At 37.4% G+C, this 14,236-nt stretch overlaps 1 protein-coding gene across 9 annotated transcripts in view; it reads right to left on the reverse strand.

The window, feature by feature from the left end:
• LAMA2 (laminin subunit alpha 2) overlaps positions 1–14,236 on the reverse strand; it is a 423,950-nt gene that overhangs the window by 41,297 nt on the left and 368,417 nt on the right. For 8 of the 9 annotated variants that reach the window (XM_087972045.1, XM_087972041.1, XM_087972015.1 and 5 more), the window contains 5 exons: positions 13,016–13,175; positions 6,933–7,057; positions 5,479–5,641; positions 3,539–3,683; positions 1,331–1,472 (listed from right to left, as the gene is read on the reverse strand). In XM_087972045.1, coding sequence (XP_087828171.1) covers positions 1,331–1,472; positions 3,539–3,683; positions 5,479–5,641; positions 6,933–7,057; positions 13,016–13,175 — 735 coding nt within the window. Of the gene's footprint in view, positions 1–1,310; positions 1,473–3,538; positions 3,684–5,478; positions 5,642–6,932; positions 7,058–13,015; positions 13,176–14,236 lie in introns of all 9 variants that reach the window. The other variant, XM_087972051.1, reaches the window with a different exon arrangement.

Below are 14,236 nucleotides of genomic sequence, written 5' to 3' on the forward strand. Positions count from 1 at the left end.
ACAGGCATTATCAAAATACGGTCAAGTTATATAGTATGTTCTTTCTCAACTTTTTGATGCATGATTCCCAGGAAAAAAATATGGTTCAAAATGAGTCAGGTTGAGAAAGAACAGGAATATGACAGTTTCTTTATACACACAGATGCCTTTTTTGTCAGCACTGATTCTAGGGGCATGTTCTTATTTATTAAAGGTCTATTGTAAGGCTCAATATTTTAGCAACATAAGGAAGCAAAATAAATGAATAGATGCCACTACTGAAAGATGAGCCTGGAAATTCCATCTTTCTCTAAAGTCCTCACTGTGTGGGCGGGTAGGCAGGCTGGAGAGGGAACCAACAATTTAGGAACCTGCATGCTTGTTCAATATTTAAACAAAATATGGGGCCAATCTAAGGTATACATGCAATGCAAAGTGTCAACCAAAGACTACAAAGAGGAACTTTATAGGCCTATGCAATGTACTCTCATTATCTTTAAAACAATGAAGGTCAAATCAGGTCACACTGGTAAAGCTTATTCTCTACCATGTTAATAACCTCAAAAACAAGTATTGGTTGTTATGTGGTATGTGTATGTGCATGTATATATGTGTATGTATGTATGTGTGTGTATTATGTTTGCGTATGGGTATATAAATAAATAAAAAGACGTGTTTGAGATATTATTTTCTGTATTACATAAGCCATTGTGGATTATAGAAAACTTAAAATGGACTTTTGATTCATCACTGGGATATATTCAGCAGAATATCAATTATGTAGCTATTAGGCAGTTACAAAAAATCAACAGAAAAACACACTTTTACAGACTTAAGTAGACTATTATTCCTGTTGTTTGTTTTATTTGAAAGATGCAAAAGTTAGCATGAATGATGGCATTAACAAGAAAAAGGAAGGGGCAAAAGGGGTCTCCAATCTTGGCAACGTTAAGCCTGGCGGACTTCAACTCCCACAATTCCCTAGCCAGCTTAAAGTCCATCAGGCTTAAAGTTGCCAAGGTTGGAGACCTCTGATCTACATGAATGTCTTTATAGGCCTCTCAAAAACTATCAGCCTCCCTGCTGAAAAGCCTGATCCTTTATGAATAAAAGGAGCCTATGATTCCCTAATTTTAAGCGTGCAGAAGGCAATAGCAAATCACTCCTGTACTGATCTGAAAACTGTACAGATGGATCCTTCTATGTAGTTACCAGGAATTGAACTACAGCTAGGGAGACCATATCTTATCGTTTTGTAGATTTCTCTAACATACTGGGAAATAAAGTCTTGTTCAATGCAAATTTTTTGCTATTGAATCTTTATAGTCAACTGTATTTTAAATCACTTTACCTTAGGTTTCTTCTCAGCGATGGCAATCCACCAAAATAAATGGGCTCATCAGCTTTCAGATTGAGGCCAAAATGCTTTCCTGGAGAAACTGCAGGTATGATTTCTTCGTTGTTAGAATCTATGTCTACAATTGATATATTAGCTGGGGTAACACAAAGAAAAATGTTAATGTGTGGGTGTGTAGCTGGAAATATTTCAAATATCTCTCCTTTCTTTATCCAAATGGTACGTGTGATTTGTACCATTTAACTGCATTTTCAAAATACAGATAATCCCTGACCTGTGACTAGGATTGAAATAATAACTTCTGCTGCTAAATAAAGTGGTTGTTGGGCCTGTGATTTTATGACTTTTTTTGCCAAAGTTAAGCAAATCATTGCAGTTGTTAAGCAAATAACATGGTCATTAAGTGAATCCAGCTTCTTCCACTGATTTTATTTGTTAGAAGCCAGCTGGGAATGGAAGTGCATCCTTACAAATTCATACCGAGATACAATATAATCTCCCCCAAAAAAGACAATATTAAAGTAGAACACTTTGCAAAAATAAAAGCAAACATGCAGGGAAATAAAAATATATGAGAAAAGAAGAAGGCAGTGCCTGAAGTTTATTTTTAATAATTAAATATACAATTCATAACAATTTTATTTCATCCTTAGAATTCCATTGTGTTTAATGATATGTTAACTTCAATTACAAATAAAACATGCAAAAAATCCTGTTCCAAAATGATCAGGATTATGATGAGTGGAGGCCTTGCATGTACATATGGCATTTCTACACATTCCACCCACTGCTGTTTTCTTAGAAATAAGTGCTCACTCTCTATAGACCATCCAACTCCATTTAATAGCAGGGGATTTGCAATTGAATGCCTCCATACCACCCTATTCCTGATATGGTGTTCTTCTAAATATTATTTTAATACATTTTTAATGTCACATGATTTGCCATTTCTAGGTAGAACGGGGTGGGTGGTAAATCTATTTAGATTTAAATAATGGCAATGATCTGCTATTTGAACTGATGGATGGAATTTTATTTCTCTCTCCTTCTGTCCCTTGAAAGCTGCTTTAGCAATTTGAGGATTTGAGTTGCAAAAGATTGGGGGCGGGGGGGTATGAGAAATGCAAAAATCATAGAATTATATAGTTGGAAGGGATCTTGGATGTCCCCTAGATGAATAATACAGGGGAAATTCCTGCTATTTGACTGCATCACCTTCCTGTAGCCCAACATCATGAAAAAAAAATGTATTGAGACATTTATTTGAAGAAACATGATATATATAAAGTTAGTGCAGATCAGTGAAGACATATGAACATAAATATATGCTTCAGAAAACAATTAGCTTGGCTTAATTTCTCAGAATAAATGTGATTAATTGGAATTGTTCTATGGTTTTATAAAATTCAGTCTTAATATAGAGATAAATATAGGAAGGTTTTAATTTGTTAAAAAACATTCTCCCTGATTCCAGGTCTTAGCAAACAATATTAAAAGATGGAAAAGAATCACATTTTTCTTCTGTTAGCAGCATGTGAAAGTCTTCTGAAAACACTCATTCACCATATGGAAATTCTGTTCACTTTGCTTGAATTCCACATTTTCTCTGAAATATTAGGTGGAATTCAATAGCAAGTATAGTGACACTATACATTTAAGATATCCTTTCTATCGAAAGGAAGCCTTTACTTCCAGCAATACAAGAGTTGATGGCACTTAGCAAAATGAAACTAGTTTGCATTAATAAGCAGAGAGATAACACCAGCAACATTTAACTCAGTGCTTTTTAAAGTCATTTTAAGAAATGCAAAATATGAAAGAAATATAAAACTGACTTCCATTCAAAAGAAATAGCGTAGATTTGTTTTATGAAATTTGAAAAAACATTGGGGCACTGCATGAAAAATACATTTCCCCCTTGCAATACATTTCTGAGTGTAATTTAGGTAGCTGTGAGGTAGAATTATGCCAAAAAATTAAGCTACCTCATTCAAAACAAAATCATAAGGGACCCATCTGACACTGCAATCAGTCACAACTAACCTGTGCCATCTATAATTGAAGGCAAAAGAAGTTGCTAAATCATTTTCTTCTACAACTTTCTAAACCTGCAATTTTATACACCATCTTCTCTGTGATTAGGTGGTTAGCCGTGTTGGATAAGATAATCAGGATGTTTCTCTTGTCCCTGCAAGAACTCACCTTGTTTCAGAATTCTTGACAAGGTGAATGATTTCCATTTCCCATCATTGTGGCTCCAGTTACCGACAACTGAAGCTGTTCCTGAGCCTAGATCATAGCTGACTTTAATATGCCCATCACTCAGTTCTATGCTCATGAAATCCTTCTGTTAGTGAGAAGCAAAAATTACAAATGTTGATTTAGCAATTGCATGATAACTGTAAATCCCACTTTTTATCTATCAATCTTAGATGAAGTGACTGTTCCTTCCATTATCTCCAGTCCCCAACCATTTATGCAAGATTTGCTTGCCCCCAATCTCCCCTTTTTAAAAAATTTATATGGTTCAAAAAAGAAATTGTCATTTAGATTCATTTAAGGAACCCATTGTGCAAACAGTAGGAACAATTTCTTCCAATCTGAAAGATAAATACCTCTTTGTACAAGACATCAAATTACTGTTTTTATTGGAAAAAGATAATCTGTGAGCACGTGCACTACACAAGACAAAGAAAGGCACATTTTATAGTTCCAAGTAAGGAAAGGCGGTAATGTAAAAACGAATTATTGTATTTCAATCACATATTTACACTCCAATATTACTGTATATGAAAGTATGAGGTTCATTTCAAGGAAATATGTTAATGAATGATGAACAAAATCAGATGGCAGTGTTCAGTGCCTTGTTAGGTGGGAGCATGCAGATGACCTTGGTTACTTTAGAAGTTAAGTAGGGTCAACTCTGGAACCCCTCAGCTTCAGATAACAGATAATCAGAGTTGGAAGGGACCTTATAGGTCATCTAGTCCTACCCCCTGCCCAAGCGAGAGACTCTACACCATTTCTGACAAAGGACAGTCCAATATCTTCTTGAAAGAGATTCCAGAAGAAATTTAGCTGTACAACTGTAGTATTTGTCTATAAAGCTAAAAAAAGAATTACAAGTATATAATGTACCAATTCCTACTTAAAAGAAGCTTGATTTTAGTTATCTGTCAATTAAATATTTTTACATTTCATAACCTAAAATGCAGGAATATATATGTTTTAATATATAAGATTTCAAGCTTTTGAAGCAAAGAGAAAATAAATTGGTTGGAGGGATCAATATTTACAAGTCACCTCATTCTATGCAAAGTTCATATACACTAAACATCTTTGCAAATTGAAAACCAGCATAATAAATGTCATATGCAACTCACAATTTAATTTAGTCTTCTTCAAGCTACGAATTTAAATCTTGCTAAAATCTACTAGTCAGTTTGCTATTTGGAGAAGGGGGTATCAGAAAAGCAAAGGAGTAACAGGGAAAAATAAAAACATGAGCAACTAGATCCAGTTTTCACTTTGGTTAACCAATCCCTAACATATCTCCACCCAGATGCATTGCTTCTGGGAAAGACAGCCCTCACTGAAAAAAGAAGAAAAAGTGCCAATCATTCCACTGATAGAAATGTGTGCCACAGTTTGAATATTAAGGGTGCAGGGATATATTGAAATCTATGAATCTGACCTGAAACTGAGTTTCTCATGTAGCATTTGCTGTTAAAAGAAAATAAAACCCCTATCTTTCCTAACAACACCAAAGTCATTGTTAAAATAAGTAGATAAATTCCAGTGAATGTTTATATTACATAATGCCCATCTATAACTGATAAGGAAGTGCTGACAGCTACTGTATATATTACATTATATTATTTGGCAATGCAACTTAAAATGTTCCACTAGTAATAATAAGAACAATAATATTAATGATCTGTATTATAGTGTTAATATTATACAGGCAGCTGTATTAAGTCCTCATACATGATCTTACTTTATCTATAAACAGTCATAAAACTCACAGTGAAACTCACTGTAAAATTCATCTACAGGGGAACTGGCATATATTTCATTTCTCTTTACGGGAACTTACAGATGCCATAATATTAATGACACAAGTCTAAGAAGCATAGTTTTACCAAGTCTAGAGTAGCAAGATACATCAGGAGAGCAGTAGAAGAAAATGTCTTGAATTTGAACATGACCATGGAGATATTGGGGTTCCATCTTATGGGACGACTAACGGTAGCATAACCTTCTCCATCAAACTGAACAGTTCCCTCACCATCTGCCACCTGGGGGCTGTGATATGAAGAAACACAAAATAATCAAATTTGAAACTGTTAGATATCAGAAGTTTGTAAATCATCTAACAGCTGATTAAAATCATCATTTCAGTTAGAATTATTGAGAAAAAGATGAGTCTATCTGAATCATTCATTCAAATTGATTGATATAGATTATTTGAATCAACATTGATGTAATATAACAATCTCATAACAGGTGCATGCAAGTCCCCTGAATCATTTTATCAAGTAATTTTATTCAGTCATCAAATCAAATGTATTTGATCTGATGTACTATATCAGGTGCATGAACCAAAACCTATCAATTTATTGATTTGAAGAAATACAATTTAATTTCATGCATTCAGGGAATCAGATAGCTAAATGAAGTAGAAATACAAAGCTCTGAATCAAAATTTCACACAGCTCATATATGATATGAGTCTTTGCTCATATACGTATTATATTTGTTACATTTGCATCCATATACTGACGTCCACAAGATGATAAATGTGGACATATATGTTATAATATCACACAAATGACATATATTTGCAAGATCTGTCATGCTGTCATTAGGTACCTGCATAATTTGCATGATGTAATGATGCAGATACCACCATTCAAATATCATCCATCATGTATTGATACTGTTTCTGCAGTATCTATTATGCATATAATTGAAGAAATGCCCTTAGACATGTAAAGATTAACTTTGAATGCATATAAATATTTAGTTCCTATATATTTTCAGTCATTCATTTACCGGGTATGTGTATTGGGGAGGGGATGGTGAATATTGTGAGCTATGCAATACAATTTTCTTTTTTCAGAGTAGTTGTAATAATGATTGGGCTTTCAAAAGGCTGATCCTTATGCTAAAGAAACCAAATAAGGCCTTTCAAAGTGTTATTTCTATATAAAAAGAAGTACTAATAATAGATTTAGGGGGGGAAAAGTTGTGAGATCTTTAGCTACAAGAAAGAAAGAAAGAAAGAAAGAAAGAAAGAAAGAAAGAAAGAAAGAAAGAAAGAAAGAAAGAAAGAAAGAAAGAAAGAAAGAAAGAAAGGACTTTAAATTCCTTAAATTCCAGTCACATTGCCCTCTTCTATTAGATATAATTCAGAGAAGTTATAAATGACCTAATTATTCATTTTCATGGTGATAATGGTCAAAATTATACTATAATCTTTGACAAAAAATAGAATATAATCAATAATTTAAGTGGATCATTTAGGCTTAAAAACATGAACATGTTTTTTAAAATAATTACAATAAATAATATTAAGGGGGGAAAAAAACCTTACCTGACAGCACAGCCTTTACACTCTCCTTCAATGTCTCTGAAATTCCATAGCCCTATTGGTTTGCTGTCTAAATAGGTTTCCCCCATGCATCCTGTGAAAGTAGTGACTCTAACAGCGTCAGATTTCTGGAAAGAGAAAGTACGCTGGCTAAGTATTGAATCTTTTATTAATAGACTCTATTACAATTTGTAACAAAAACCGGTATTTGTCCATAGCTTGCCTTTTGAGGTTTGCTCCCACATATGCCTAATTTTCAACAGAAGTAGAAGTTATTGAGACAAAAATGATTGACATGGACAGAGAAAACATGCCTTCTGTGTCACAGCACCTGCCTTCTGGAATGAGGTTGTCCCTGAGATCCAGGTGGCTTCCACTCTGCTGGCATTCCTGAGGACCTTAAAGAGCTGGTTCATCTCTCATCGTATTGAATGGGAGAAAGCTTACAGCAGGACTCGCCCAACTTGGCAATTTTAAGACTTGTGAGATTTCAGCTCCCAGAATTGCTCAGACAGCATGACTAGCTGAGGAATTCTGGGAGTTGAAGTCCACAAATCTTAAAGTTGCCAAGTTTGGAGACCCCTGGCTTACAGATATAGAAAGCTTACAGAACTGTTGTAACTCGAGGGCTCCCTGTATAAATTTCTAGGGCCATCCATTCACTTACAACCTTTATGAACAAATTGCTTACTGATACAGATGATTGATGTAGATAAATAGTAATTATAAAGAAATATAAGAGTTTCACTGCAACTCTTGGGTAAAAATATATACATGTATGAGAAGTTTTTGATTCATCAAATAACTAAAGATATTTTTGTTTAAAAAATGAGAACAGCTACCTTAAAATCAGTCAGCAAGAGGATGCTTTAGGGATATTAGGACGAGTCTTAGTTTTCTTTTTTTAGATAGCCTTTTAATTTTGATTTTGTAGAATCATAATTATCACAAGTTAGCAATATAAGCACATAAACATAGCAGTTTGAAGAACACTTCGTTGTAATTGCTGAATTGCTGAAAGAGAATTGTTCTCACAGGAAGTTGTCTTTTTCAAAAGCACCTAATTATCTTTTATGTCTCATTTCATCAATATCATTTTACTTCCAGATATTTAGCAATTTGAGACATATAAGCACCTGGTACTTTTCATGAGGAATTATGAATATTAAAAATATTAATATATGAACATCTGGAGAATAGAAACTTGTCTTTCAGTCATGGCATGAAATCTGAAAAACTTCCAAATTCACTGTGAATATGGCAAACTTGGCTTACAATCTAATCAACTCACATTGAAAAGAACTTTTTAAAAAGAAAAAGTGAACAAGAGAAGCTCGTTCAGAAAAGGACGTTTTTTAATGTTATACCAATCTACTCTGTTGGGTTTTTAAAGAGAAAAGGTTAAATATAGTTGTTCCTGTTGGTCACGCATCAGACAGATGTTTAGACTGAATTTGGTATTTCTATCCACATAGAGAGTCCTTTCCAAGGTCCTAAGATAGGCAGATGTTGGTTTTATTATTGTTTTTGTTTTATTTCTTCTGCGTTAGCATTGGCTCCTAGCAACTACTTGGAAAGGTCCCTTATCACCTACCCATGATTAACATTAATCTGAACTTTCACGGCCATAATGGACATTCTTCTTCAAGGCATTACATAAATAAATTAATGGACTAGGGTGGTTGGAATTCTTGCTATGTGTATGATATTTAATAGTTGTTATTGCTAATTAATTCCCCACCTTGTTTACTGTTTTATGTTTTACTTTCATGTATATTTGTTATTTTGTTTTTATGGTGTGAACTTCCCAGAATATTTTGGGGTTGAGGGATCTCTAAGTCGAATAATGAATGAATTAAATATGTAATTAAGAATTCCAAAACCATAGTATAATTTCTGAAGATATTTTCTCACAAATTAATGCATCATTTTAACTCAAACGATAACACTTATTCAAAGTGTATGCATATATAATATTGAAATACATGAATGAAATTATCTGTGGATTATGTATCTATTTATAGCACTAGGATTATAACGCTAGGATTTAAACTACTGGAAAAGCATCAGTTGAGAAGAAAGAGTTAACAAAAGATATAGAAAATTAATTGAGATTGAAGCAGATGCCAATAATAAAAACGATTTAAGAGGAGTGAAGCCAAATTGGATTTAAAAAAGAGTTTAGGATCCAAGCTGGATCTGTCAATTCACCCACCTATCTATCCCAGTGCAAGGTTTATAAAAACCTGTACATGCAATTATAAACGAACTTAATGAATGTATGGAAACAGCATTTAAATAAAAAATGGGAAACTAAGGTCTTTGCAAAACTTTATCTTGTCTTTGGGTTAAATAAAAGCTGTAATTCTTTTAATTTATGTTCTAAAGAGTGTTTCAAGCCCAGAATCTGTCTAGCTGGTTTCAGATTAAATTACAATTTATTTTTAAAATCTGATTGATTAGATGCAGTCAGAGCTATTTGGAAGATTGGAACAGGTTTTAAAGGCTCATTTTATCATATGGGTGTCTCAGTAGGGTCATGCAAAATGAACTAATTATCAGGAATTTTACTTTAGAATCTATTGCAGGCATGAGTTCAGCTGTGTACTTTGCGTAACCCTATCCTATTTGGACAATAGGATAGGATTCTACAATCAAATGTCTGATTTTTACCACTTCTCTTTTTCATAGGAAGGAAGGAAGGAAGGAAGGAAGGAAGGAAATAAATGTTATACTGATATCCTTCAACCAGTCCTTGTTCAGTGAAAATATGACTATATGTATTTCAAAATGTGGTGGTTAAGACACTGTAACAGAGTGAGAAGACCCAAATTTTAGTCCATGGAGAAAAAGGGAGATGGCCTGGACAGAAATATGCAAAACCTGTTGCCTAGGCAGAGGGATGAAGAATGCTTGAAAAGTCCTGGGGAGGAAAATAATATTCAGAAGCAATGGTTCCCTGATTCACTGGAGTATAAGGAGGAGAGGGGATGTACAATATATTGAAAACTTGCAAGTCTCTATTATTATAGCCTATCTCAAAAAAGTGTAGATCTCTTAACGTAAAATTGATTTTCTGGTCGATGTTGCCCATCCTGTCATGGAAGCTTATATGATCATTTTGGTGCCTTCATTTTTTTCACATGATGTAATCAGCAACTTCAAACTTTGACCACCCAAGAGGATATTGGAGGTGAGAGGGCCCTTTGTATTATAGATGTTTTCAGCAGCTTCCTCCCTCCCTCCCTGTCCTTTCTTTCTATCTCCATTTGTACTGCTTCTGATGCTTGCCTGCTGACTTGACATCGTGTCTAGCGAGTTTCATAGGAATACACATAGGCACGTATATTTCACTTGAATAAGACACTGGAAGTTGCAGCGGCTGTAGGCATTTCATTGTAAAAGAAGGTTAAATAAAATGATTTCTGGCAAATCGTCTGAAGGTCCAAAGCCATTTTCCAATGGTCAGATATGAATAAAATCAACGAAAAACTCCTGATTTTTTCATTTTCTAATTAGCCTAGAAGAAGCTACTGATTAGAGTAAATTAGTCACCAAGTCAAATCTTTCCTAGTGCTATAGATAAATGTCATATTGCATATGCAAATTTGGTTTTGAATTCTGACTGATGTCAGATATAAATGACATTAGTGTTTAACACTGCTGAATTCCAGTTTCTATCTGTTCTTATATTATGGTTCTGAACAGGGGACTGAGAGAAAAACCTCATTTCCATTAGTAATATAGCCTCAGGCTGAGATTTGGAAGTGGTTCCTATTGTGCTTTAGCAATAGCAACAGCACTTAGACTTCTGTACCGCTCCATAGTGCTTTACAGCAGTGGTCCTCAACCTTTTTTGTACCAGGGACCAGTTTCACGCAGAAACACTTTTTCATGGACCGGGGGAGGAGTCGAGTTTGGTGGTTTGCTTGCAGGCGTTTCATTACCTGACTAGGTAACATCTGATGTTGTTACCTAGTCGGGTAATAAAACGTCTGCCAGCAAACCACCAAGTTCAGGGAGCATCAATGCCTCCTCATTGCAACCCTGAGCGACAGATATTCTCTTCTATTGGGACATTTAAAACGGAGGGTTTCAGCTGCAGATTCAGGAACTGCGCCGGGCTGAGGAGCGCCTTCAAAACTGAGCGCTGGGCGGCGGCGGCCCACGGCTGTCTCCGCGGCTCAGGACAAGTCCCTGCAGGACGGCTGAGAAGCCCCGCCTCTCAGCCCTGCCTCCCTCAGCCTCATCCCTCAGGTGTCTGCCTCGTTCCTCTCTCAGTCGCTCTCTCGCTCCTCCACTAGCCCAGGAAGAAACTGCTTCAAAGAAGCCGGCAGGGTGGCTTTTCCTGTCGGCGCAGCTCCCCTGAAGCGCCCATTCACCCCCACCCCGCCGCCAATCAATCCAGGTTCAATCCAGTGCTCTGTTCTCTGCCTGCCTGCCTGCCTTCGTTTCTGGTAGTTTCGGAGAAGCTTCGGCTGAGAATAATAACCATTCGCCTCTTTTTCTCAGCCGAAGCTTCTCCAAAACAACCAGAAATGAAGGCAGGCAGGCAGGCAGAACGGAGCACTGGATTGAACCTGGATTGATTGGCGGCGGGGTGGGGTGGACGGGCGCTTCGGGGGAGCTGCGCCGACAGGAAAAGCCACCCTGCCGGCTTCTTTGAAGCAGTTTCTTCCTGGGCTGGTGGAGGAGCGAGAGAGCGACTGAGAGAGGAACGAGGCGGGAGGAAACCGAAGCCACTGAGCCGGAGAACAGGACAGGCTTTGGTTGCTTCCTCCCTCCCCTTCTTTCATTTGTGTCCTTGATCCCTGATCCCAGCAGCATTCACCAAAGGCGAAGAAAGCCGCCATTTTTATTTTATTTTTTATTTTTATTTCTTTGCGGCCCGGTGCAAAGTGATCCACGGACTGGTACCGGTCCGCGGCCCGGTGGTTGGGGACCCCTGCTTTACAGCACTCTCTGAGAGGTTTACAGAGTTTTACATGTTGTCCCCAATAAGCCAGATCCTCATTTTACTGATCTTGGAAGGATGGAAGTCTGAGTCAACCTTGAGCTGGGTCAGGCAATACTGCATTCTAACCACTACTTCACCACAGCAGAAGTCAAGAATTTAGAAGAAACCGATTGTGCACAGGGTGTGTTTGTGGCAGCGCAACCCCAACAGCAAAGATGCTTTAGGCTCTGATTTTCTATGGGTTAGTATTAATACAGTGTTATTTCATCCTTTCATGATTATATAGCGTTGTAAAATGTGTCAAATTCCAATTAATATTGGAACCATTCTGTGGATCTTTTCAGCTGCAATAAAAGTCCATAAATAAATAATTGTATCTAAAGTGGTAAATGTGCTTTGTATCAAGTGTAATACAGGTCACATGGTTGTATTTGCTGAATCTGTCTCTTTTATTGCATCATAGTTAGGCACAATTTTGTGAAAGCTCAGAAGATTTGAAAGGAAAATAAGAGTAGGTAATGCAGATCTAAGTGCTGTCATTATTGTGACATTTATTTTATTGGCAATTAATAAGACTGCAGTCTAGAAATCACTTTCTGCACAACTCTCTGAAATCTCACAGAAGACAGTGATTTAAGACTGCTCCCTCTCAAGAAAGTGCTTCAAATAAAACATATAAAAGTATATATCTGTGATGGTGAACCTATGGCACGCGTGCCACAGGTGGCACGCAGAGCCATTTGTGTGGGCACACAAGCCCCAGGCAAGCTTACCTCATTGCACATGCCTGTGCCTCCCAGCTGATTTTTGGCCCATTTGAGGCCAAAATACCGGAAGTGACGAAACAGGGCCATTTTTCAGCCTACAAAGGCTGCAGAGGCTTTCCTCGAGCCTCTGGGAGGCCGAAAAAGGCCTGAAACGGGCCGAAAATCAGCTGGGAGGTGCAATGCAGGTAAGGGGGTGGCGGTGGCAGGGATCTTGCATGCACATGCGCAGGGGGTGTAGGGGTGTGTGCACATTGCCTTCTGGGTGCTGGCACATGTGCGTGCTTGCAATTTTTGGCACAAACCCCAAAAGGTTAGCCACCACTGATATACATTGACCAGTTAAGCAGAGAGTCACTCATTACCTTTATTTTCTCAGTTAAACCCCCAACAAATAGCATGGCACTTGCATCCACATCTAAAATTGTGTAACCAGGTGGAGAAATTGCACTGAAAATGCTTGGAATGATGGTGGCTTTGGGACCATCTAATGCCTGTACTAAAATTGTGCCATTTCTTCCAGTCCTATAAGAGAAAAAAACAAGGGGTGAGTTTTGCTACTCATCAACTAATATTCACAACATGTCAAATGACATAGTTTAATCAGCATGCAGATCAAAACACATATTTGAAAGGGCTCAAACTTCAATCAAAGGGATTAGGATTCAAAGCCTAATCTCAAAGATGACTTGGAAGCTGCATTTTTTTTCTGATATGGTCTCAAGGCTCCTATAAAAGTTAGTAATGGTGCCTTGGAAAAGGCTGTGAGTCTTCTCCTGTCTTAGTCTCTTGCCTGAGACTACCATTCCAAAATTGCTGGTATTCATAGAGCTGCCTGCCATGATTGTGCTCTAAAGCTATAGCAAAATGTAGGGTCTTTAACAAAATCTGATGAGAATGGTAGATGGAAAAACTTGAAATGATCTGAAGACAGATCCTTCAGAAGATTTCAGCTTAGGGATTGCTCCCACAACCCATTACTCCGATGTTGCTATTCCTAGGTCCATTTCCTAATGAGTAGGAGAAACACATCATCCCAATTTGTTTTATTCACAAAGTACTTTTGTCACAGCCACATTGGCAAAATGATAGGTGGGACTTCCGGTTTGTCGGCTTCGCGAGCGGCAGGGATTCGCGATACTGCACGATCCCTGCTGCGCTAGCCATTTTTGGTGCTCCGATCCGGACGGGTTTGGAGCTAAGGCTGCCCTGCAGGGGCGGCTGAAGATAGGGGGGATCCGGAGAGGGGTTTGGGGGTGTTGCAGACCCCCGGCCGGCAGAACCTTTTCCCAAGACGGTGCAGCGGCGGTCCGTAATGGCCGCCACAAAGAAGCCGGCAGCTGGGTAAGAATGCGCAGGAGGAAGAGGAGAAAGCCTTTGAGAGTGAAAGTTTTCTTGGTTGACCCAGGACTCTAAGACATATTTAACACAATTCCTGGGAATTATGGCTTCTTGAATGATTCTTTCCAGAAGAGAAAATAAGCGGCAATTTTGAGGTGCTGAAAGGAAAGTTTACTCTCCTTCCCTACGGAATCAACAAGTGGATACTGAGAAACCTGTCTTTTTTAGGTAAAAACTGGCTTTAT

The sequence above is a fragment of the Notechis scutatus genome, chromosome 1, assembly GCF_049901735.1.
Source record: "Notechis scutatus isolate UNSWTSFEM ecotype Mainland chromosome 1, rNotScu1.2, whole genome shotgun sequence".
Lineage (NCBI taxonomy): Eukaryota > Metazoa > Chordata > Lepidosauria > Squamata > Elapidae > Notechis > Notechis scutatus.